The sequence below is a fragment of the Panthera onca genome, chromosome C1 (assembly GCF_046562875.1).
Source record: "Panthera onca isolate mPanOnc1 chromosome C1, mPanOnc1 haplotype 2, whole genome shotgun sequence".
Classification (NCBI taxonomy): Eukaryota; Metazoa; Chordata; class Mammalia; order Carnivora; family Felidae; genus Panthera; species Panthera onca.
Genome location: NC_138346.1, coordinates 34,240,084 through 34,264,062, shown reverse-complemented (window position 1 = coordinate 34,264,062; position 23,979 = coordinate 34,240,084). Strand labels below are relative to the sequence as shown.

Below are 23,979 nucleotides of genomic sequence, written 5' to 3'. Positions count from 1 at the left end.
AACAGTTAAAAAGAAAAGGAATGATCTAATAATTTAGAAACTGAACATGCCCCATGAGAAACAACCCTATGAAAAGTGACCAATTAAGTCAGTGGCTCCACCCTTGAGGTTCCTGGACTTAGAGATTTGTGAGTATAAGAATAGGGGCTACAAACCATATTTCAGGATGGGCTTTTCCAAAAGTCTAAAGTAAATCACACTTAGGCTACAGGAGCCAATTAAACATCAACTAGGGGTCCTACTAGTTACCAGATGCTGATTAGAAGCTTCATTAGCGGGGCCCCTGGGTGGCCCAGTCAAACACCTGACTTTGGCTCAGGTCATGACCTCATGGCTTGTAAATTTGAGCCCTGAATCAGGCTCTGTGCTGACAGCCCAGAGCCTGGAGCCTGCTTCGGATTCTGTGTCTCCCTGTCTCTGCCCCTCCCCACTCATGCTCTGTCTCTCTCTCTCTCTCTAAAATAAATAAACATTAAAATGTTTTTAAAAAAAGAAGCTTTATTAGCATTTCAATGTGCCTTTGAGAAATGAAATAGGAAACTGAATTAAAGAAGTACCTCAATCTGGTTTGGTAAAAAAAAAAAAAAAAAAAAACTTTTTCAAAACACAAAGAAATAACTAAAATATCACTATAAAGATCACATCATGAAAAATGTTTCTGATAAAATGTTAAGTTAAATAAAAAAGATAGGTGCACCTGGGTGGCTCAGTTGGTTAAGCATCCGACTCTTGATTTCCACTCATATCATGATCTCTGGGTTCTTTAGTTCAAGCCCCACATCAGTTCTGTGCTGACAGTGCACAGCCTGCTTGGGATTCTGTCTCCCTCTCTCTCTCTCAAAAATAAATAAATAAACATTGCCACTCTGAAGGAATTATAAGAGAGTTTTCTTCTTTCAAAAATGTCTCTATGATTGTCATCATAAATTTTCAAGAGAAAAAGAGAAGAAAAACTAATTTTGGGCTTAGACGAGTAATAAAGTAAGGACTTGCCATGAGCCAATTGGTGACACTGACACTGTTGTCTGCTTTAGTCCCCTTGCAGCCTCCCGTTCCGGTCCCTCTCCCTCCCTCCTGGCACCCCCAACCTTACTTCCTTTCGGAGAGTGGGGGGAGGCCTGGTGAGGGCCATTTCTGAAAGGGCCTTGCTCAGACAGTTCCAGCTGAGCTCTGCCAAGCTGCAGCCCCTCTTTTCAGGTGGCAAGTAGTTCACAAGCTTTGCCACCATGGATACCTTTACTAACCATTCCCCCACTGCCGTTTGAATATTGCCATCTAGCGAGGAAACTGCATTGATTAAGTAATAATTCAGTCCCATGTTTATTCATCAAATGCACACACGACTGTTCATCAGAGCTTCTGAATAGTGTGAAATTTAACCCCCCTGCATAGAGCCCACATGAAGGTTTGTGTGTGCCTTGTTCACCAGCATATGTATAATGTATAAGGTAGCTGTAAAGACCTCGAGGCACTCAGAGTTGGGGGGCCATCACAGAAGGTATCACCGACACAGGAACATTTGCATTTTTATAAACTGAAAACTCTTATAAATCCAAAGGCATGAAGGTGCAGAGTAGGATTTCAGATGGCTGCTAGGAGCTTATTTGGGCAGTGGGGACAGTCAGAGATCCTCTCTTGGGCAGGAAGCCAGCCCTGGGAGAGAAGGAGCAGGCTTCCCCACGATGCACACGCTGGGTTTGAGGTATCAGCACACTCACATATGGTGGATTTGAGGTGGGTGTGAGGCTGGTATGGCTGAGACCACCAGAACTCCCGCTGCTTCCTATGCACAAAGAAATACACCATGAGGAAAAAAAAAAAATCAACTCAGGTTAACTCAGGTGAAATAGATCCAGTGCTCCCTAGAATTCTGCTGCTTCTACCCAAGTGAAAAGGGAGATTTCTCCTCCAAACACATTGTCAAATATTCTCCAAATATACAGGTTTTCTTATCACGTTTTTCCTGTCTTACAGGCTCCTTTCAGAGCAACTCTTAGACTGAAAAATCTGGCCACAGGCCCCAGAGCTTCAGCGACTGACCCATAGGCCCCTGCCTCTCCAGTGGGTAAGCCTGCTTCACCTGGTCTCTGAATCTTCACAGCATGTTCCGGTTCCCCTCCCAGGTTGTTGATGCTCAATCCCTTAGAGCCATGTGGATTTCAATTCCTTCTGCATCCTTTATTTGCACGCTAATCCAATAAGCCTGTCATTTCTGTGGGCTCCTTGCAAGACCCCTACCTGAGCCTCCTCACTGCTTTCTGCCCTGAGACCATAAGGACTAACCTTATAAAGCCTTTATCCCTGTTTATGTCAGTCCCCCAAAGCTTGGGTCATCCCTTATCCTCTGCATGTTAATCCCTGTAAGGCTCTGTCTACCACCCGCCTTCCCTGAAGCCCTTTCACACACCCCATGGAAGTCGAAGTCAGTCTTCAACAAAGCCTCCCAGACTTCAGCCCCTACTGTGAGTAGGTGAGCCCTTCGCCCTCGTGCTCTAACCAAATCCCAGGTCTCCTGAGGGAACTGCTCCCCTGCATCTTTTAAGAGGCGGCTTGTTTCCTCTCCATTGACAGCTGTGTGCTGGTAAACAAGCTCTGGGGGAAGGGGAATAGCCGTGTTGAGTAGCTTTTGCTGATTTCTTTCCTGCTGGCTGATTTCCCTGACCATGGACGTGAGGAGAGGTGCATGTTTTCATCATTCTTCCTCTCTCTTTCCCAGCATTTCTTTACCCACCTCACTCTCAGCTTACAACATTCCTTCTTATTTCACTGAGACAATCAGAGAACTTCCACAAGCTCTCGCCATATCCTCACCCTCAACTATGTCCACACATTCTGGATTCTCTGCTGTTACTATTACTGTTTATGATCCTGTATAAGGCCAACGCCTCTACTTGTATATGGTTGACCTTTAAGCAGGCCCTCTTGTACATGGATTTTTTCCAATAAACAAGTACAGTACTGCAAATGTGTTTTTCCTTTCCTTATGATTTTCTTATTAATATTTTCTTTTCTCTAGCTTACTTCATTATAAGAATACAGTATATAATACACATAACATAAAACATGTGTTAATCCACTGTTTATATTATTGGCCAACAGTAGGCTATTAGTATTTAGGTTTGGGGGAGTCAGAAGTTATATGCAGAATTTTGACTGCATGGGGGGTCAGCACCTCTAACCCCTGTGTTGTCCAACTGTACTAGATCATGTCTCCGTCTGTCTGCTCAAGGACATTGACAACAGCAGTTCCTTTCTTTTTCTCTGTCATAAAAGTTTTCCCTCTCACTGGACTGTTCCTATGAGCATTATGTACCTCATCTAAAAAAGTTCTTTCACACCACTCCCCTTTCCTCTCCAGCTACTTTCCCATTGCTCTGCTCTGCTTTGTACTAAAATGTCTCATGCCATAATTTCTTCAAATTGCTTTTATGACTGCCATATTGCTAAATCCAATGGTTAGTTCTCAGTCCTCTCTATAGCAGCTGACGTGGTTGGTCAGACACTATACTGTCCTGATTTTCATCCCGCCTCATTGGTCACTCCTCAATCTCTTTTGCTAGTTCCTTTTCTTCCTCTCAATTTCTTAACATTGGCTGGGTCTTGGACCCTTTTCTATTTTCTATCTTTACTCATTCCCTCAGATCTCAAGGACACACAGATGACAGCCGTGGGTTCAGATTCAATAACTGACATTTCAATTCAGGCCTGAATGATTAATAGAGGGAGTTAGAACTATCTTTTTGAGTTTCACAAGTGCTTTTCTCTCTTTTCTATATGATATGATTTTTCTGGTCTCCTGAGTATTTAAAATGTTCAGGGCATATGGATAAGTTGACTTTTGGATTTACAGACCAGTGTATATGTTTATCTATCTGCTTGTCACTCTTTACCTAATCTTAAATACAATAACAGAAGCCTGAGAAACATTTTATGTCCTGATAGTTCAGTCCTGAGTCCAGAAGTAAGAATTTCCTTACCTCTTCAAAAGGTGGTTAGAAGGAATTAGACCAGCACAGGTACCAAGGTCTGAGATTTTCCGGGCCTGCCACCAGAGGGCATCGTTCTGGTCCACAATCTGCAGGATGTCCCCTTTCTGAAAAGGCAACCCTGCATCCATGCAGGGGATAGTAGGATCCTCCTGGGGCCAGTACTCGGTCATGGCACGAACATATACCTGACAGTAGGTACAAAATGGTCCCATCAAAAGAACCCTTGCCCATGGGCTGTCAAGACTTAAAACCATTTCTCTACTCCTCTACCTACTGTTACTATCTTTCCTCCCCATACTCTCCAAAAGGGGAACCTGCCTCTTGAACTGAGTCTAAGATCCACCAAAAAAGTGACTTTGCCAACAGAATCTCTTAGTACTGAAAAGTTTTTGCTCAAGTGTTTCCCATTCTTGATATTACTTTTTAACTTCTTGTACTCCATCTCCTTTTATTGTATTCATTTACTCATTTGCCTCTCATGTCATCAATATTGAAAAATGTCCAGAGCGCCTGGGTCGCTCAGTAGATTAATCATCTGACTTCAGCTCAGGTCATGATCTCACGCTTCATGAGTTTGATCTCTGCATGGGGTGAGCTCAAGCCCTGCTTCGGGTGAACACGAGCCCCATTTCAGGTGAGCCCTATTTCTCTCTCCGCCCCCCTTCATGGTATTCTCTCTCTCCCTCTATCCATCTCTGCCCTCATTCACTTGTGCTCTCCCTCTCTATCTGTCTCTCAAAACAAAATGTGCAACACAGTATTGAACAAATGTTCAACACATTATAGAGGAGGGTAGTATGATACAAAATATTAAGTCACTATTATTGTTATTTGAGGATTTCCTATATGTGATTATGAAGGCTCAGTGTATTCTTACCATCTTCTGGCTATTAACAGGAGGGGCAGAGACTGGAACCACCTTGAACATAATTGTACCACGAGACATAGCCTAGAAAATGTCAAAGGGGAGGGGGAGAATAACAAATCACAGAGTTCACTGGGTTATGACATTTTAGCAGATGGAGTTATAACACAGTGTGCCCAGTTTTAAGGGTGACATCCCCCACAGGGACTTTTACAAGGGTTCAATAGCTAAATATCACCATGCAGAAGTGGAAATTAGGAAGAAATTTAGCTCAGCTTCTGCCCTGCTATGGGGCTCCAGAGTTCCTGGCCTGCTAAACCCCACTCCGAGGCCTGGCCTCCCCCAGGAACACTCCATCTCGTGACCTTATTCAGCAAGGTCTTCTTCCCACAGACACTGGGGAAGGAGATGAGGTCTTGATCTGACTTGCCCTCCTCAAACTTGAGTCAGTAATTACTTCCCGAACACCTGTTCCTGTGCCAGGCAGCCCAGTCTGATGGGGAAGAAGAGGGCTCCCAAGTCTTCTGGGGGGATGGACAAGCTCTAAGCTCATGGGGGGAAGGGGGGCCCTCAAACATTTTGAGAAGACGGAGAACCTATTAGACTGATGGAGAAGGCAAGATCCTCCTGTCACGTGCACTGTGGCAGGTATTAGAGATCCAGAGAGGAACAAATGTCGCTCAGAAATTTCACAACCCCACCATCCTGGCTCTGAAGCTGGCACCAAAATGGCTGAGGTGGAGCCATGTGTGTCTGCAACTGACAGTCCTTAAAGCTCATGTGCAGCATCTCATAGCATGTGGTTTGCACAATGTTCTGGTGCTTAGTATATTCCCTGTAATCCCACCTCTCACGTAGTCCCTGAGGCACATCTATGAAAATTTAGGGTTCCCCCCAAAACTCAGTTTGAGAACCACTATGATAAATAGTAATCCATGTCAGCCCCCACACTTGGGGTGTGCATGGGGAGGTGGGGGGGCATACCACTATGGCTATGACAGCTGGACTGTGATTCAGGCAAAGGTTTGAAAAGTGGAAATGGGACCTAAAAGAAACCTAAACCATAAACTGGTCGTAAATCCCCAGTTTCAACCACCAATGATGGTGGGCAAGACAGGCAAGGAATTCCCCCTCCCATAGGGTAGCCTCCCCTGACATCTTTTCTACCCCAAAGCTACCTCAAGGAAGACGGTGAATAGATTTCAGCTGTATAAAAATGTTAGGGGAGCAAAGGTAATTTGCTCAGGTTCAGACACTCCTCCAGAGTCTCACTCTGGCCACCCCAGCTTCAGTTTCCAAAGGAGCATCTCAGGCAACAAGGAGCCTGGGCTGGGGGGATTGGCAGAGCCTTACTGAGGCCAAAAGAGCAGCTTGGCAAGAGAAGTCTCCCAGCAGAAACAGAAAAGGTCTGGGGGTCTGGAGAAAGGACCAAACCCCCCTCATGTTTCAGCACACACACCATGGGCCAGACAGGCTCAGGTCAGCCACAGCATTGCACTGAGTCGTGGAGAAGGCAAACAGAAGACTGTTACCAGAATATGGATCACTTGCTCAGGGTCCAGTCCCTCAACTGAAACTCCATTCACTTCCACCAGTTTGTCTCCAGCATATAACAGCCCTAGGCAAACAGGAACACAAAACAAAGGAAGATACAAGGAAACTGGCAAAAAATAGAGGTAGCTGTACCAAAGATTTTTAGCAAACTCATTAAGCCAAGCATGCTCTGACATTTAAACATTTACTCTGAAATAATAACAATAATAATACAGGCTGGTTATTCTGGAGTACACCACCACCAAAGCACAGAGAATCGCATTTTATACCTCTTTACTGGGTATTAAGTGATGGTGATATTTCTATTTCTGCTAATCTGATGCTGTAAAATGAAGATATCATGAGTAAATGATAAATGAAAAGGAAAGGGGAGGGGCATTCTTCAAAAGAGGAAACATGGAGAAACATGGGGGTTAAGATCAAGCCTTGAGAAGTATGAAGTAAACAGTGGAGTTGTCGGAGGGAGAGGTGAGAAGCAGGATGATGTTGTGGAACAGAAACCATGGGTGATGAACACTTCAAGACAGTTATGGTCAATGACACCAAATATTCTAGAAAGTAAAAATAAAACTGAGGCCAAAGGAAGGGACAGTGGACTTAGCAACTAGGAAATCCTGGGGCCACTGCTCTAAGAATGTTGGGGTATGAAGCCCATCCCGTCTCCAAGGCCCTGGGAAGTGAGGACATGGGGCAGCAGGCACGGAAATGCAGCCGTGAAAGGAAGGAAATTCAGTTCACTTGTAGAAAAGGCAAGCATCAGGCATTTCAAGGTGGAACAGAGCCTTGTTGCAAGCGGAAGGACCAGGTGAAGGGAGAGAATTGGGACTATAGAGCGGACAGACCTGGACTTGCATCCTGAGTCTAATTGAAAACCGTGCATACATTAGTTACTTAATCTCTTTGAGCCTCAGTTTCCTCTTCTGCAGAATGGCCTGATAATACTTAGTTTGGTAGGTTACCACAAGAATGTAAACTGAGAGAACATTAATATGGGGCCTCAGTGAAGGAGGGAAACAGGATTTTCTGGAATATTTATTCCCTCCTTCCTAGTAACCAATGCAATGCACAGAAGCCCTGACCTTGTTTAGGAAAGCTGGGTTTCCCTGGAAAGAAGACTAAACAAGTAATGGTTTCCTATTTCTCTGGTCACATCCATACTCTGCTGCTCAGCTTACCACTTCTCTCGGCCAGCCCTCCGTGGATGACTCTGGCCACCAGGATATCCCCTGTCATCTCGTGGCGCTTGATGGTAGCTCCCTGGAGAAAGAGTGCAGTGGAATCCCTCTTTTACCTAACATGACCATTTTTCTGGTGGCTTCCCTCAATATGCCTCTGGTCTGGTCAGAAGAGGATATTTATACCAACCAGGGCCATACCATGCCATCAAAAAGACAAGGCCATTCATTCAACCTTGGCCTATCAAAGTCTCTATCCAACCACATAGATACAAAAGAATATTTAGATCCTTACAAAGATAAAGAAAGCTCTCACCATTACAACCTAATCAAAGAGACTTCTTAGAAAATCAAATTAATACCTCACTTAGCTTCCCATCAATAAAGAGAAAAAAACTTAGATAAGTACATTGGAATTTAGTGAAATGTATGTACCTCAGAGAGCCAAACAATAAATATAATAAAATAAAATAAGTCTTATTTCTCACAGATTTTTCAACAAAGAAAAACACTAAGCAAAAATCTTTCCTAGAGAAAACATGATAATGTATCATGTGTTTAAAGCCACAGGCAAAAGTTGCTAGGACATGCTTCAGCCATTATCTTGGATCCCCTCACATTTTCTGAATGCCTCAAACTATACTGTGACTAGAGACAAGAATAGTTAACATTATATTAAATAACTACTAGAGATAATAGAGTTCACAATCAACCCTTAGTTCATAATTAACACTTGGTTCACAATTAACCATGGTATAATTCTAACGAAAAGATAAAGTGATTTCCTTACCAGGGGCTGTTGGTTTTTCACCAAACAAACAATCCTCATTGCTTCCTCACTGTCAGGGATGTTGTCTGGCAATGGGGGGAGAAGGGGCTCAAAATCTTTCTGAGCCACGGTGTCATGGGCACTGAGCAAGGCCTAGGAACAGAGAAGGCAAGGTGAGTAAACGTCACACATAGGACATACGCATTTAGAAGACAGGGAGCCAATACTCTGTCCAAGACACCGCCACCATCACTACTACCACAACAACCAACACGTACACGCTGGCCTTTTATGTGCTTTTATGTGCTGGCCTTTTTTACTCAGTCTTCACCATAACTCTGTGAGGCAGCTATATTTATTGTCCCCGTTTTAAAAGAAGCAAGGCAGGGAGAGAGTAAGTGATACATAATATATTCTTGCATTTCTGCTAAAATGTGTTTTGTCACTTCTCATTTCCTGCAAATCCATGTAATCCATGGTGCTCCTACAAGCTTGAACTACAGAATAACTTTTGTAATATTTTCTCTAATTAAAGCAGAATGGGGGATAGTAATCAAAACATCTTGCTGGTTTAGTTTGTCAGTGACTCCCAAGAGCCTATGAGGAACAGAATGAGAAAAAGTAGCTTCCTGATTTAGGGTATGAGCAAAGAGTTCCTTCTAATGGCCCATTTTGTTCAATTTTTATTTCATTGGGTGGGGAAGTAGTCATTTGATAGCCCAGTCTGAGATTGGAGGACAGAACTTCACTGGAACTCAGAGAAAATTCTCTAGGGTTATCTTGTAAACTAAAAATTTGACTCATAAGTTCCATTGCTCCAAACACAGACCTTCTCTTAAAATTCTCATCTGTTGATAAAATGATCTCAAATTCTATAAGTGCTATGAGATAGGTTTCCTTTCTGTAATCAAATGTTTTTTTAATCAATTGTTCTTCATATACCTCTCATTGAGTTTATCATCCTTATACTATATTTTCCAAACATCTTCATACATTTTATCTAAAACTTAAAATATTTACAAGGAAGTATACTACCCTGATTGTCCCCCAGAACTTTAGAGGGACAATGGCCTTGTAGGGGGGGCAACAAGACACATGGAAAGTTCCACATGTCTCCTCATAACTCTGGCAGGTTTAGCTCCATGGCTAACAACACAGAGCCAGTCACATCTGAGTCCCACATCTTTAAGAACAATCTGTTGGTCACCCGTGTGCAGTAATAGAACGTCTATTCAAAAAGTGCATCTTCTGTCACATTTATTTCTTCTTCCCAACTTTGCTTATGCACCAGATGGGCATATCTTATCTATTTTAGTAAGCACTTGCCTTAAAATGTGGAGCCTGGAGGATTTGTCTCAGTTCTTGGGTCTCAGGGGATTTAGGAGTTTCATGTAATATCCCCACTACCTGGTTGGTAAAAAAAGTGTACACTGTAAAATTTTTTAAAATCTTCATCACCTAGTTAACCTCACCCAGGCTGGATAACAGATATAGCACATTAACCTAAGACAAGCTGTTATTGAAATCTTCATTTTCATCTTTAAAGTCGGGGCCCAGAATCTTTCCTTCATCATTAAACTTTACTACAGCAAGTTGAATTCAAGATTTGGGGTAGATCTAAACTTCAGTGCCCCAGTCCTGGCATGTTACAGGCTTGGAGGAAGAACTAACATGATTTTGTCATATCATATGTACCAAGGCAATTTCCCTCTAGTGGCGCTAAAACTGTTTGTTAACATGAATGCTTTATGGGCAGGTTAAGGAACCTGAGTTCTCCAGGTATTTGAGCCCAATCCTGTGGATGTTCCATCAAATGGAAAATGGGAATAGTAGTTTGTATTTTAGGACTTATTATTTCATTACCAATTTTAGTGTTTACTGCAATAAAAAATGTTAAACAGAATAAGTTCTGATCTCTTTTCCATGGTTTAGATGTAGACCTGCTTTCTGATAGGACATAAGACCTTTAAAGACTTTACAGAGCTCTATAAATTCTCAGCAGTTGAGCCTCATTACCTACAGTCAAATGAAAATAAGTAGTTTACTAAGCTTTACCTCCATTCACTACAATTACAACAATAAAATATCATATGTGTGTTTTCCTGGGAATAACTGAGAACAATGTGAATTATTGATTACTGGAGTGGAGGGTAAAGTCTTTCTTTTTTTTTAATATTTATTTTAATACAGTTTGGGCAATAAATAATAAAATAGATTACACTTTTTCATCCATTTGATAAATATCTTTTGAACATCTACTATGTGCTAGGTACTGTTTTCAGTGATACAAATACAGTGCCAGACAAAAATCCCCATTCTCAAAAAAAAAAAAAAAATCCCCATATTTTTTTTTGATGGTGATGAGAGTTAAAAAGATAAATAAAACAGGAAGGTGGACAGGGAGGGGTTGCAATTTTAGGTAGGGTGACCAGAGAAAGCCTTAGTGCGAAGGTAATATTTCTATGGAGACCAGAAGGAGATGAGGAAGTAAATCATGTGAGTATATGGGCAAGAGCATTATTGACATATGGAATAGCAGTGCAAAAGGCCTGTGGCAGGTGCATGTTGGTTCAAACAACCACAGGGGTTAATCTGGCAGGAGCATAGTGAGCAAGGGGAAGAGCAGTGAGTGTTAAGTCAAAGAGGGAATGGGAACTATATTATGTTTGACTATCTAAGAACTGTGATGTGTACACTGAGATAGGGAGTCATTGGAAGGTTTTAAGCAGAGAAGTGACATGATTTGACACCCCTTTCAAGAGGAATTCTTCAACTACTATGCTGGAATAGACTATGGGGATGGGGGGGGGCAAGAGCAGGAGACAAGGGGGGAGGCTATATTGCAGTTATCTGTATACGAGATGATGAAGGTTTCTATTATGTGGCATAGTGGAGGTGATGAGATTCTGGATATATTTTGAAACTGGCCCTGAAGAATCTGTTGTCAGATTGGGTATGAGGTATGAAAGAAAGAGAAAGTCACAGATAACCCCAAGGAGTTTGGCCTGAGTACTACAAAAACAAAGGTGTCATTACTAAGATGGAAAAGGTTAGGAGAGAAGTAGCTTTGGGTGTGGGGACCATCAGGAGCTCATGGGCCATGTTAAGTTTGAAGGGTCCATTAAACATGCATTTAAGTACAATGGGGAGAAGTCAGTGGGTATAAGAGTTCAGGCAAAGAACCCCGCTAGAGATATAAATTTGGGAAACACTTCTATAACAACATTACCCAAGGATTACATGGGATAAACTGAGCCTAAGATTTAGGAGAAAAAGAGAGAAATGGACATATGCTTAAAATGCCATTTGTTTGTTTAAATTTGAAGTGCTGGCTAATTTTCTCCCTTCTATTAAAGCTCAATTAGAAACACTTACGCAATACAAAATCATCAAACTCTCCCATTAGGTCCTTAATTCATTTAAATTAACAGTGCAAGTAAAATGCCTTCACGTTTAAAGCCCTATTCTTCTGTGGATTAAAAAACCACCTTACCTCATAGGATAACGTCTGTGCATGAGTTGTAGCAGGAACAAGTTTCTTTTCTTTAAATTCCTGGAGACAATCATAAACCTGCAGAAGGGCAACGGTGGGAGAATGACATATTGATAACGTGACTATTAATGTTTCAGGTTGAAAGGTCTGCAAGGGGAGAGACAGGCTGGTCCATGGTGCAAGCAGTTGAGTGGCTTGTGTGACTGGCCTTTAATAAGGTGTCTCTCACTGTCTAACAGATATGGGCTCAAGTTTGGTGGTTTCAATGCTTCAAAGGCTTAATTACTGGCCGCCACTAGAAATTGGTCTTCCCCAGCCACCATCACTGGTAAAAGGAAATTCAAACTTTTACTCTTGTTATATTGACAAGTGGGTTTTCCAGGGTTGGGACCAATAGGGATTTGGGGCCAGAGACCTGTAAGAACCTCTGTGCCAGGCCACCGGCCATGTGGCTTGGGGTTCAGCAGAGTGTGTGAACAAGAGGCCGGGCACACTATATGTGCTTATTGCTCTCTGTTCTCATCTTCCATTCGTTTCCTCTTCCTCTCTTAATTCTCCAGTAAATGTTCATTTATAAAAATTTCAACTTCACCTCTGCTGACCCCAGGAATTTTTTCCACAGCAGGATCTACAGTTGGCTGAGTATGCCCAGGCATGCTCAGCTCTGCAGTGAGGCCTTTCTTATTTTAGGAATCTGGTTTCTCTTACTGGTGGAGGGATGAGGCCCAAGAGGCCAGTTAGGCCCAGCCTTCTACCATCTAGATCAGGGATGACAGTGCTTCCTCATGCCGCCCCTGTGCCAAGTGCTCAGGTTTACCCGGAAGACACAAGGCTGATGAACTGAGGCAGGGCACATGGGGAACACACCATCTGCACAGGTGAGCAAGGGAATCCCTTTAGTGACAGGAAAACTCCTGCTTGAGCTTAATCCCAAGAGGAAAACATGCCTGATAGGAATCAGGTTGGGCTTTTCCTCCCAAGTTTTCATGAGAAAACTGACTGACGGGTAACATGGTGTAAGTTTCAGGTGCACAGTATTTTGAGTTGATATATGTATGTGCTACAGAACGATTACCACGGTAAGGTTAGTCAACATCTGCTTTACCTCACATAATTATGATTGCGTGTGTGGGTGTGTGTGGGTGTGTTAAGAACATTTAAGATCCACTCTCTTAGCAACTTTCAAGTATATAATACAGTATTATGAGCTATAATCACTATGCTGTACATTACACCCCTAGAAGTTACTCATCTCATAACCAAGTCTGTACCCTTTGACCAACATCTCCCCATTTTCTGCAGCCCCTGCCCCTGGCAACCATCCATCTATGAGCTCTGCTTTTTTAGATTCACACAGAAGTGAGAACATATGATGTTTGTCTTTCTGTGTCTGACTTATTTCACTTAGCATAATGCCCTCCAGGTCCATCCATATTGTCACGAAAGGGAGGATTTCTTTCTTTTTTATGGCTGAATAACATCCCATTGTATGTTTCACTTCTGGGTATATATTCAAAGGAAAAGAAATCACGATCTCAAAGAGGTCTCTGCACCCCCGAGCTCACTGAGGCACTAGTCACAATAGTCATGACATGGAAACAACCTGAGTGTCCAACAATAGATGAATAGATGAAGAAATCAAGACTTTTAAAACAAGTTCTGTGAGTGTACCTCTTTGTTCATGCTAAAGATGTTGCCACTTTCTCTTATTTTATTGTATTCATTTTTAATTTATTTATTTTGAGAGAGCAAGAGCTGAGGAGAGGCAGTGAGAGAGGGAAAGAGAGAATCCCAAGCAGGCTCCCCACTATTAGTGCAGAGCCCTACACTGGGCTCGATCTCACAGTTTGTGAGATCATGACCTGAGCCAAAATCAAGAGTGGGATGCTTAACTGACTGAGCCACCCAAGCACCCCACCATTTTCTCTTATTTTAAATAATATATTAACAAGCATCAGAAGATTGACCACATTTCACACTTAGCTGAAGGACACACCCACATCCAAAAATTAACTTTAAAAGATAATCTTTCTTAAAAATAACATTTGAACAAAATTATAATTAGATAGTAGATGTTATTGTACAGTGCAAGAAATTATAGCCAAATTTAAAAGAAGAAGAAGAAATTTTCAAGGTAAGAAAAATTTAAGATTGGGGTGCCTGAGTGGCTTAGTCAGTTGAGTGTCCAACTCTTGATTTCAGCTCAGGTCAGGGTCTCACAGTTGTGAGATGGAGCCCTTAGTCAGGCTCAGCCCAAGGAAGCCTGCTTAAGATGCTCTCTCCCTCTCCCTCTGCCCCTCCCCCACTAGTGCGCGTGTACAAGCTCTTTTGCCCTCCAGCGCATGCACGCTCTCTCTCCCTCTCTCTCAAAAAAAGAAAGAAAGAAACAAACAAACAAACAAACAAAGAAAAAATTTAAATGTCTAAACAGAACTGCATATATCTCATTTCCTGATTTTAAGAAACAGGAATAATTTTTTTAAAGCATTTTTATTTGTACTGAGTTTTAGCCTCAAGGACAAAGGGTTGTAGACAGATGCTAAAGGTGCTGATGGCCATTTGTGGTGGTGGCTTTGTGATCCCATGGTCCTCTGGACGAAAAGGAACTAGGAGAGAAAAGAGGAGCTGCTGTATACTTCCCCACCTAAATTAAATTCCTTCGTAAGCTAATAGGTTTGTGTAGCTCTTCTCTGAGAATTGCTGTGATATTGGGATTTATAATAAGAATTACATTATTTAGTCTGGCCCTGATTCTGGCTCAGAGCTTCTAAAACCCTTGGAATTTCCTAAGCAAGGAAAGTGCTCTTTTTTTATGTTAATGAAGTGACTTCTGGAATGCACCTAAGGTTAAGGGCAGGTTGCCAGGAGAACTAACCATGTAATTAGACAGTTGGAATTTTCAGTCCCACCTCACCCCCACCCCCTTCCTCCACCTCTAAATCTGGGGGAAGGGAGAGCAGCTGGAGGTTGAATCTACACCCAGTGACTAATGATCTAATCAGTCGTGGCTATGTAATGAAGCCTCCAGAAAAGCCCAAAAGGACTGGGTTTGGTAGAACTTTTGGTTTGTGAACATGTGGCAATCTAGGGAAGAGTGAAGAGGGCATGGAAGCTCTTCATCCCTTCCCACAAGTCTTGGTCTATTTATTTCTTCCATCTGGCTGTTTCTGAGTTATATCCTTTTATAATAAACTGGTAATCTAGCAAGGGAAACGTAGCAAATTAATGGAACCCAAGGAGGAGGTTATGAAACCTCTGATTTATAGACAGTTGGTCAGAAGTACAGGTACCCATCTTGGCTTGTGACTGATGTCTGAAATGGGGGGAGGGTACAGCAGTCTTGTGAGACTGAACCCTTCACCTATGCTATCTCCGATATGATCCGATGCTATCCGATGCTATCTCCAGGTAGATAGTGTCAGAATTGAGATGAATAGTAGGACATCCAGTAGTATCCCGAGAATTGTTGTTGGTGTGGGGACGCCCACCCCCATGTTGGAAATTCTCAGAATAAGAATTGGCCTTCTAAGAACATTTACCAAGTTGGAATTTCCTGACAACTGACCAGTGGCACAGCTGGGTAAGCAGTTCCCAGCTCCCACAGTAAGCAAAGGCTTCCGGGTAATGAGGTGCTCACCTTCAGCAGAGCCTGCAGCCACGGCGAATGGAGAAGATCGTACAAGAGACACACTCCATTCACATCTCGGCTATAGAACAGATTGAGCTCTTGTAGCACAAGCCTCAGGATCTGGGAGAGACCTGGAAAAGGGCGAGGGTGGAGATGGGGTGGTTGGTGTGGGGTGAAGAAAGGCAGGTGTAAGTATGAAAGACAACTCAGACAGCCGGGATGTCCTAGTGACTATGGAGGAAGGAGATGATGCTGGATTTAAGGCCAAAGACTCAGGTTTCAAGCCCTGTTCTATCACTGTGTGAGCTTCAGAAAGTCACACAACTATCTGAAAACCAGTCCTTGGGGCAAAATGAGAATATGCTAGCTTTCCCATTGGGTGTTGCTAACTTTCCCATAGGGTTGTTGGGAACATTAGATGAAATAATAGATCATAGTATATACAGATGTAGGGTTTTATGAGAGCAAAATTGCTTTCCCTTCCCTACTTTTATCAGCCTTTTGGTTTTTTCCAAAATTATCTAGTTGTTCTCTGGATCTTCTTTCTCAAATTCATACATAGTCTTTGTCTTCACCCTTTTTGAGAGTTCTTATTGAAAATGTGATTGAAAAACTTGGTCCATAGGTTTTTAATACAAATCTCAGGATTCCACTGATTAAAGAAACTGAACAGATTTTAGTGAATGCTTGATTTTTTTACAAATAGAAACTATTTATTGTAGTGATATCTTGAATGTGAACAAGTTGTGAAGTTCTAAGTTTAAATAAAACACTGGGAGATTAGAGAAAAAAAGAGGTTCTAAACTCACTATGCCAATTTCTTTCCATCCTGACTTGAAAATTGCTTACACTCATCACTAGTAGATGTAGTAGGACACTCTAAAGTGTACAACAATGTCCTTATAAGGATCACAATAAATCTGGGGCACCCGGGTAGCTCAGTCGGTTCAGGTTCCAACTCTTGATTTTGGCTCGGGTCATGATCTCACAGTTCATGAGATGGAGACCCAAGTTGGGCTCCATGCTGACAACAAGGAGTCTGCTTGGGATTCTCTCTCCCTCTCCTCTGCCCCTCCCCTGCTCGCACTCTCCCTCTCTCAAAAATAAATAAACATTAAAAAATAAAATAAAAAAGAATCACACAAAATCTATCAGAATCCCTTCCCCTAAATTTGATCTCATATTTAGAATGATATTATAAGGCTTTTCCAGTCTAGAAAGGAGTCCTGATACCACATACCATTCTCTGGATTGGTGGCCGTAGAGGGCTTCATGTCCTTCTTGTCTGGTGGATCTGTGCCTTTGTCTGTCTGTATCCCTCCTCCCTGCACAAGCTTTCAGAAGGAATTCGGAACTGGGAGCAGACCAATAGCTCGCAGCACACAGCTCACTCAGTCATGCTGGCCATGCAGCTCTCATGCACTGGAATATATTTTCAATAGCATTTATATTGAGCAAGTCAAGCACTGTGCTATACTCTGGGATCCGTATCAAAGAAAACACTTGCCCTGTGGAGCTTACTCCCTAAATTAACCCCTATGAGAGAACACTACAATTTCATAAAACAGTCTTCCCACTCTTCTCTTTTTTTAGCAAGTGACAAACAAATATTTGTTTTGTTCCCTTCTCTTTGCCAAGTTAATTTTACCATCCTTCAGAGCCAGAAGAGGCTTCCCTGGCTTGACTCCACTCAGGTGCCCTGTTCTCTCTCACTGCACCTGTAGTTCTTCATGGTACTGATCATAATGGCAAAAGTCATGGCTACACCTGAGGCATACTCTTAAAGGTTGTTTTCTACGTTGCTTTCAGAAGGTTTATTTTCAAGAAACAGAAACACAATAGTGGCAAAACAGGGTAGAAATTTATATCTTGCTTATGTAAAAATGTAGAGGCAGAGAAAATTCAGGACTGGTAGGGCAGCCTTGCTCCGTGAAGTGCTCAGAGAATGGTCTCCTTCTAGCTCACTGCTCTGCCACCCTGGGGTGTGGTATGGTTCTCATTTTCCTGTTCCAAAATGGTGGCTGGAGCTCCAAACATCACTTCTACATTTCAGCCAGCAAAATTGGGATTAAGAAAATAAGGGCAAAGGGGTCATGCTCACAACTTCAGAGAAGTTGCCTTATATGATGAAAAATCACCTGGTATAATTTTCAAACACCTCACTGGACTTTGATGTTGCTCAAAACAACAACAATGACAACAACAACAACAACAACAACAAAAAAAAAACTGTATAACTATCAGAGCCTAGAACCCAACTTTTCTTTACCTATAAACACAAAGTATTTTTGCATAATATACATTGAATTTTCTGAAATGGTATTACTGTAATTGAGAAATGAATTTGCTTTGCTTGGACTTTATCAAGTTGCTCACTATTTCAGAAAATCATGTCAATAGTGCTAAGGCTGCTCATACCATTTCGGGTATCACAGTGTCACACCACACTATCTGCCTTTATCTGTGTCTGCATTCAAAGCTGCTGCATCCTGGTGGATTTTTTTATAGGTGCAAATGTGTTATTTCATTATATATAGTGATATATATGGTGTAGTGATATTCCAGATTTGTATATTGAAATGTACAATATCTTATTGACTACATTTATTTAACGTCTCCTTTTTATTATTCTTAGGACATGATATAGATGGATTTTCTTTTTTTGAGGTTGTGTGTAAGTGTCTTATTTTGGGTTTCCCCAGAATCAGACACAGACAAAGATTCTAGTGGGATGATTTGTTTGGAAAGTGATCCCAGGAAACACCAGTAGTAGAGTGGGATATTAAGACAAGGCAAGGGGAGCGCTGTCGACAATAGCCAAAGTATGGAAAGAGCCCAAATGTCCATTGACAGATGAATGGATAAAGAAGATGTGGCATATACAGATGTGGCATTGTGGTACAATGGAGTACTACTCAGCAATCAGAAAGAATGAAACTTTGCCATTTGCCAACTATGTGGATGGAACTAGAGGGTATTATGCTAAGGGAGATTAGAGAAAGACAAATATATGACTTCACTCATATGAGGAATTTAAGATACAAAACAGATGAACATAAGGGAAGGGAAGCAAAACAACATATAACAAGGGGTACAAAACATAAGAGACTCTTAAATACAAAGAACAAACTGGGGGTTGCTGGAGGGGTTGTGGGTGGGGGGATGGGCTAAATGGGTACGGGGCATGAAGGAAGACACTTGTTGGGATGAGCACTGGGTATTATACATAGGGGGATGAATCACTAGAATCTACTCCTGAAATCATTATTGCACTATATGCTAAGTTGGATGTAAATTTAAAACATTAATTAATTAAAAAAAATAAAATGTGAACGATGACATTAAAAAAAAAAAAGGCAAAGCAAGGAGACAAAGTCAGTGAAAGGTGTACCAAGCAAGTAAATCCTTGGGAAAATATGGGACAAGACAGTGGGGATACTTATACACCAATGCTGCCAGTGATTGGTTGAGAGCTTTTCCTAGAGAACATTACTTCTATTTCTTCCAGCCTGCTACATGCATACTTTCAGATAGTGGGTACAGGTGCTGGCAGTTTGAAGTTGGCCTGATGCAGGGGGTTGGGGAGGGTGCCTGGGTGGCTCAGTCTGTTAAGCAGTTAAGCGTCAGACTCTTGATTTTGGCTCAGGTTGCGATCTCATGGCTGGTGAGTAGGAGTCCCGTGTTGGGCTCTGCACTGACAGTGCATAGCCTCCTGGGGATTCTCTCTCCCTCTGCCCCTCCTCCTCTCATGCATGTGCTCTCACTCTCTCTCTCTTTCAAAACAAATAAATTAAAAACAAAAACAAAACTTTCTCTCTCCCTCTGCTCCTCTCCCCAGCTGGAGCTCACTAAAAAAATAAATTAAAAAATTAAAATGATGTTGGCGTGGAGTGCACCAAAATTGTAAGGACCAAGGGCATGTGGGTATTATTAAAGTAGGAGAATAAAGGGTAAATCAGGATTCTTTTAAAGGAGGATTTCAAATTAGTTGTTAGAGACTGGGATATTGCATCTGATGTGGTTGAGAACTTCTGTCCAGAGTTTAGACATTGTGGGGTTGAACCAGGGAGGCCATCTAGAAAAAGATCATTATTAGGTTGTCTCTAAATTCCAAGACAGTGAGAAGAGCAACACGGAAAGCTGTTATGAGATTTTAGACAACTTTCCCATGCACATTCTTTCCCAGTCACACTAAAGTATTCTAGTTTGCTAGATTCTAAGAAAACCTGAGATTAACATGTTTCGCCACGCCCACCACCACCCACTCTGCCCAGCCCCAAATGAGTTAGGTTAAACCCTGTCCTTTCCCTCTATTCTAGTTTTTGAGCCTCTATTGAATCACTTAGTTCAACATATGCATGTATGACTCACCTTCCTCCCAAGATGGGAGCACGTTTAGGGCAGGGAACTGAAAAGAAAGATGGAGCATCTTCCAGAGAAAAATCAGAGCAAACAGATGGGTCTGGCACCAAGCCATCATATTCAGGCAACTGCTGAAAACGCTACCCGAAGGGTGCCTCACAAATTACGTACCCTTAGAGAGGCAGCGCAGATTAACAATCCAACTGCTACTCATGTAGGGTGGACCACATTTCTTCCATATTTGATGCCCAAAAGACAGTGTGCCAAACTAGACCTATCTATGCAGCAGCTGGGGGTGCTAGACAGTGCAGTCCTGAGATGAACTTACTGTGAAGGAGATTTACAAATAAACTGTGGTTTCTGTAGTCGTTTGATTAAGAAAGCTTCCAATAAATCTAACTCCAGGGTTGCACAGATAACTAATTGATATATTCTAAAAAGCTCATGTTGACTAAAATCTCCTCACCCATGGAGGTATAAACAGTAATTTTCATCTCCACAGCTTGGGTGAATTCTAAAAACGTTGCTTGCCTGGTCGTTGTTAGGTTCCCAAGACAAATTTGCTATGGACGAATTGTGTTCCCCCAAATTCAGCTGTTGAAGCCCTAACTCCACTGTGATGGTATTTGGAGATGGGACCTTTGGTAGATGATTAGGTTTAGACGAGCCCCCGTGATGGCATTAATGCCCTTGTACAAAGAGACACCAGGGAGCTTGCTCTCCAGTCAGTCTCTCTGCCAGGTGTGGACACAGCGAGAAGGAGGCTCTCTTCAAGCCAGGAAGAGGGGTCTCACCAGAACCTGCCCATGATCGCACCCTGATCTCAGATTTCCAGCCTCCAGAACTGTGGGAAAATAAATCTCTGTTGTTTAAACCACCCAGTCCCTGGTATTAGCCCAAGGTAAGACAAAAATTCGTAGAAAAAAATTCAGAAAATGGTTTTCCCTCTCTCTTTATGGCTACAAAAACTGTTGTGACACTTCAGTTCACAATCTGCTTTGCAATTCTCTTACGCATTAACCTGTTCAGTGTGCAGCTCCTGTGTGGGTCATGTCTGCAGAGGGCCTGGAGAGTGGACCTCGTGCTTTCTGGTTCACTGAAAGCCTCAGCACCTGTAACAACACCTGGGCTGTTATTTCCAGTTGTTGAAAAGCAGAAAAATAGGAGGCCAAAATACGGAAGTACAAGGCTGATACCTTCCCAAGCAGTTCAAGAACAGCTGGGACGTTAGTCCTGAGGCGGGAGCTGCTGGACTCCAAAGGCCTCCCCTTCCTCTCTTCCTCTCTTCCTCAGCTTGGCTATATTGACCTCAACCTCTTTCCCTACCAAACTTTGAAATTGGGGGCCGAGAGCTTGGGAGATCATCCAAAGTTAACTTTCATTTTTCAGATGAGGAATCTGACATTCAGAGGGGGTATTCAGTAGAGCTCACAAGTAGTAAAATCAAAAGGTTTCCTCTTTTGTTTCCAGGACTAGCCCTGAAAAATGCTAGTAACTGGCAAAAGACTACATAATGCTTCTCCCTTGCTTTTTCGTGACTTCTGGACCAACTTTGTAGTTAGAACTTACTTATTTCTGCTGTCATGAGAATGAGAATTCTTGATTGAGGCTGCAAGTAAATAGCCAACCATATGCAATTCTAGACTAAATAAGTAACAGAGGAAGGAGCACCAGTTCTTATTAACCGAGAAGCTGCATTAGTGTTATTGACTCATAAGGAATTTGCCTTAAATATTACTTTAAAAATCAGTATTTCCATGAACCTGAAAAAATGTAGTGATTACTATTAAATGCCATTCCCTCTACCCCATTAAGCTCATTTTTCAAAATAATGCTTCCTAGTAGACCAAGCCTGAGAAAGCACTTGAAAACTTAGTAAGTAATGGCCCATACAAAAATGGCCCAGCTTCCCCAGGGTCAAAATGCTGTTGGCTAGGGCTAGGACAAATGCTCAATTTTACTCAGTCTACATGACAACTCACTATTCCATACTTAAGACATGGTTTCCCAAAGCAAAATCTGCTCTTTCAAAATCACAGAATTCACCATATGATTTGGGTTACAATGAAACCAAACTGTTTGAATTACATTACCCAGAATTTTCTTCTTAGCTATTAAAAATTAACAGAAGCACAGACATTTATAGATCTCTTCTGGTAACCCAGAATCATTTGGCAGAGTCTCTCACCTGTAAGACTGCAAACATCCAACGTTGCTCCTATCCAGAGAAACGCTTTGGTAGAAAATACACTCGTGGGCTATTAGCTGCCAAAGTCACCTCACTGTTCTAGAGAAAATCTCTGCACATCCTCTTTGATTTAATCCACAGAAGCCTAACCCAGCCTAACCACTAAATTACTCCTAAGCTTCCCCTGTCACAAATCTTTAAGCATTCCTTGTACTGAGAGGTGTAACATACCATTTTCAACCTTCGCATTGATACCTTCTCTCAAAATGCCAGCACAGTTAACACCAAAAAAGTTTATTTTTGTTGACGATAGCACGTTAACAGACACCCCACAACAGCATCTTATTTTTGTAAGTAGGCTTCATGCCCAGCATGGATTTCAATGCAGGGACTGAACTCACCAACCCGAGATCAAGACCTGGGCTGACACTTTACTGAGCCACCCAGGTGCCCCCAGACAATAGCATTTTTAATGAAAGAAAAAAAACAAACAACCAACTGTGGAGATACCCGAGAGTAAGCTGATCTTTAACCTGATTTCTCATGTTATGGTGAGAAAATGATGGAAGACTGTTTAGCCAATAATAATGAGGCCTATAAAAAAGTAGTTCCTTCTGGAAGTTTCCCTACCAACTGTCCTGAACTTAATAGTTATCCATTCTGTATCTCAGACTGGAGATACTTCTTTATTTGAAAATTTTATATTGCAGCAAGGGATTGGTGGGAAGCAGATATCCCAGAAAAAAAACGAAAGAAAGGGTACTGCTGACATCAGAGGATAAAGACCAAATGGCCATTGTCAGAGGTTTTTCAGTCCCTTTATTTGAAATTAAATGGGTAGCTTCCCTTTGCTTTCCACGATTGATGAAAATACAAGCGGAGAACGTGATACATCTGTGACTGTTTTGAGCACACCATATTTTATCCTACACACCTAATTTTATTAAAAGTTTTCACTTTCAACTCATTTTTTACTTTATGATGTTTTAATGTATCACCAAGCTATGATATTCCATCTCTGGCAGCAGCAGTAGGAAAGAGCCATGGAATTAAAGTTAGGGAAGTTCTAGAGTCCCAGCTCTAGCAGTGAGTGAATCCCAGCCACTCCTCGTCTGCAAAATCAGCGGGGCTAATGCCTGCCTCACAGGGCTGCTGTGAGCATTCATCACGCATGTGAAAGATCTGTAAATTGCTGCACAAGTGCTAGTATTTCTATTTAGAAATAGTGGCCTGGAGATTTAGAATTGAAAATTTATGGTTTTAAATATGCTATCTAAAAGGTATATAGTATGAAGTAACTGGCCAGTGTCACTCAAAACTCCAATAAAAGGATGATTTAAAACATGTTTTTCTTAGAATTGAGCCAGTCTATCATAATTTTGAGAATTTCTCAGTGGGTCTCAAGTCTTCATTCATTTCTACAACTATCCCTGTCTCTCTCTCTCTCTCTCTTAAGGGGTCAAGGCCTTCAGTAGATTTGCCTTTAAGAGCCAAATGTGGAATCTGTGTGTTTATTCCAAAATCAAAACAATCCCTAATGGAAATGCAAAGTGCTTAACATAATCAAGTGTTGGTCCTTTTCCAATAATGGGTAGCCACCTTCTGAGACAGAGCAGCGGTGACATGGACAGGCTTCTTGAGAAGACATTACAACTGGGAGGTGGGCTAACTAATGCCTAATATTTCCAACCAGAATTTTAAACCTCTTCTCTTCCCTTACCCGAATCTGTTTAGGAGAAAAAAAACAAAAAAAATAACCAGTGAGAATCAAAATATACCTTTTATTCAAAGAAATAATAGATTTAAGACCCCCGCCCTTGGGGTATTAGGATCAGAAAGTCAATTTGTGGTCAGCAAAGGTGGTTACCATAATTATAAATTTACGTTCATTTTAAAGAGAGAGATCTCTAAAACCCCAGAAGGACCTCTGAAGCCAATACAAAGAGTCATGAATTA

At 41.8% G+C, this 23,979-nt stretch overlaps 1 protein-coding gene across 1 annotated transcript in view; it reads right to left on the bottom strand.

Annotated features, from left to right (window-relative positions):
* Window positions 1-22,422, bottom strand: part of MPP4 (MAGUK p55 scaffold protein 4) — a 43,036-nt gene extending 20,614 nt beyond the window's left edge. Inside the window, exons 1-11 of the mRNA XM_060622970.3 lie at window positions 22,024-22,422; window positions 16,714-16,895; window positions 15,483-15,604; window positions 11,846-11,923; window positions 9,679-9,759; window positions 8,374-8,505; window positions 7,584-7,665; window positions 6,387-6,472; window positions 4,867-4,938; window positions 3,978-4,174; window positions 1,719-1,783 (exon numbers count right to left, since the gene is read on the bottom strand). Coding sequence (XP_060478953.1) covers window positions 1,719-1,783; window positions 3,978-4,174; window positions 4,867-4,938; window positions 6,387-6,472; window positions 7,584-7,665; window positions 8,374-8,505; window positions 9,679-9,759; window positions 11,846-11,923; window positions 15,483-15,604; window positions 16,714-16,747 — 949 coding nt within the window. The 5' untranslated portion in view covers window positions 16,748-16,895; window positions 22,024-22,422. The remainder of the gene's footprint in view (window positions 1-1,718; window positions 1,784-3,977; window positions 4,175-4,866; window positions 4,939-6,386; window positions 6,473-7,583; window positions 7,666-8,373; window positions 8,506-9,678; window positions 9,760-11,845; window positions 11,924-15,482; window positions 15,605-16,713; window positions 16,896-22,023) is intronic.
* Window positions 22,423-23,979: the final 1,557 nt, after the last annotated feature.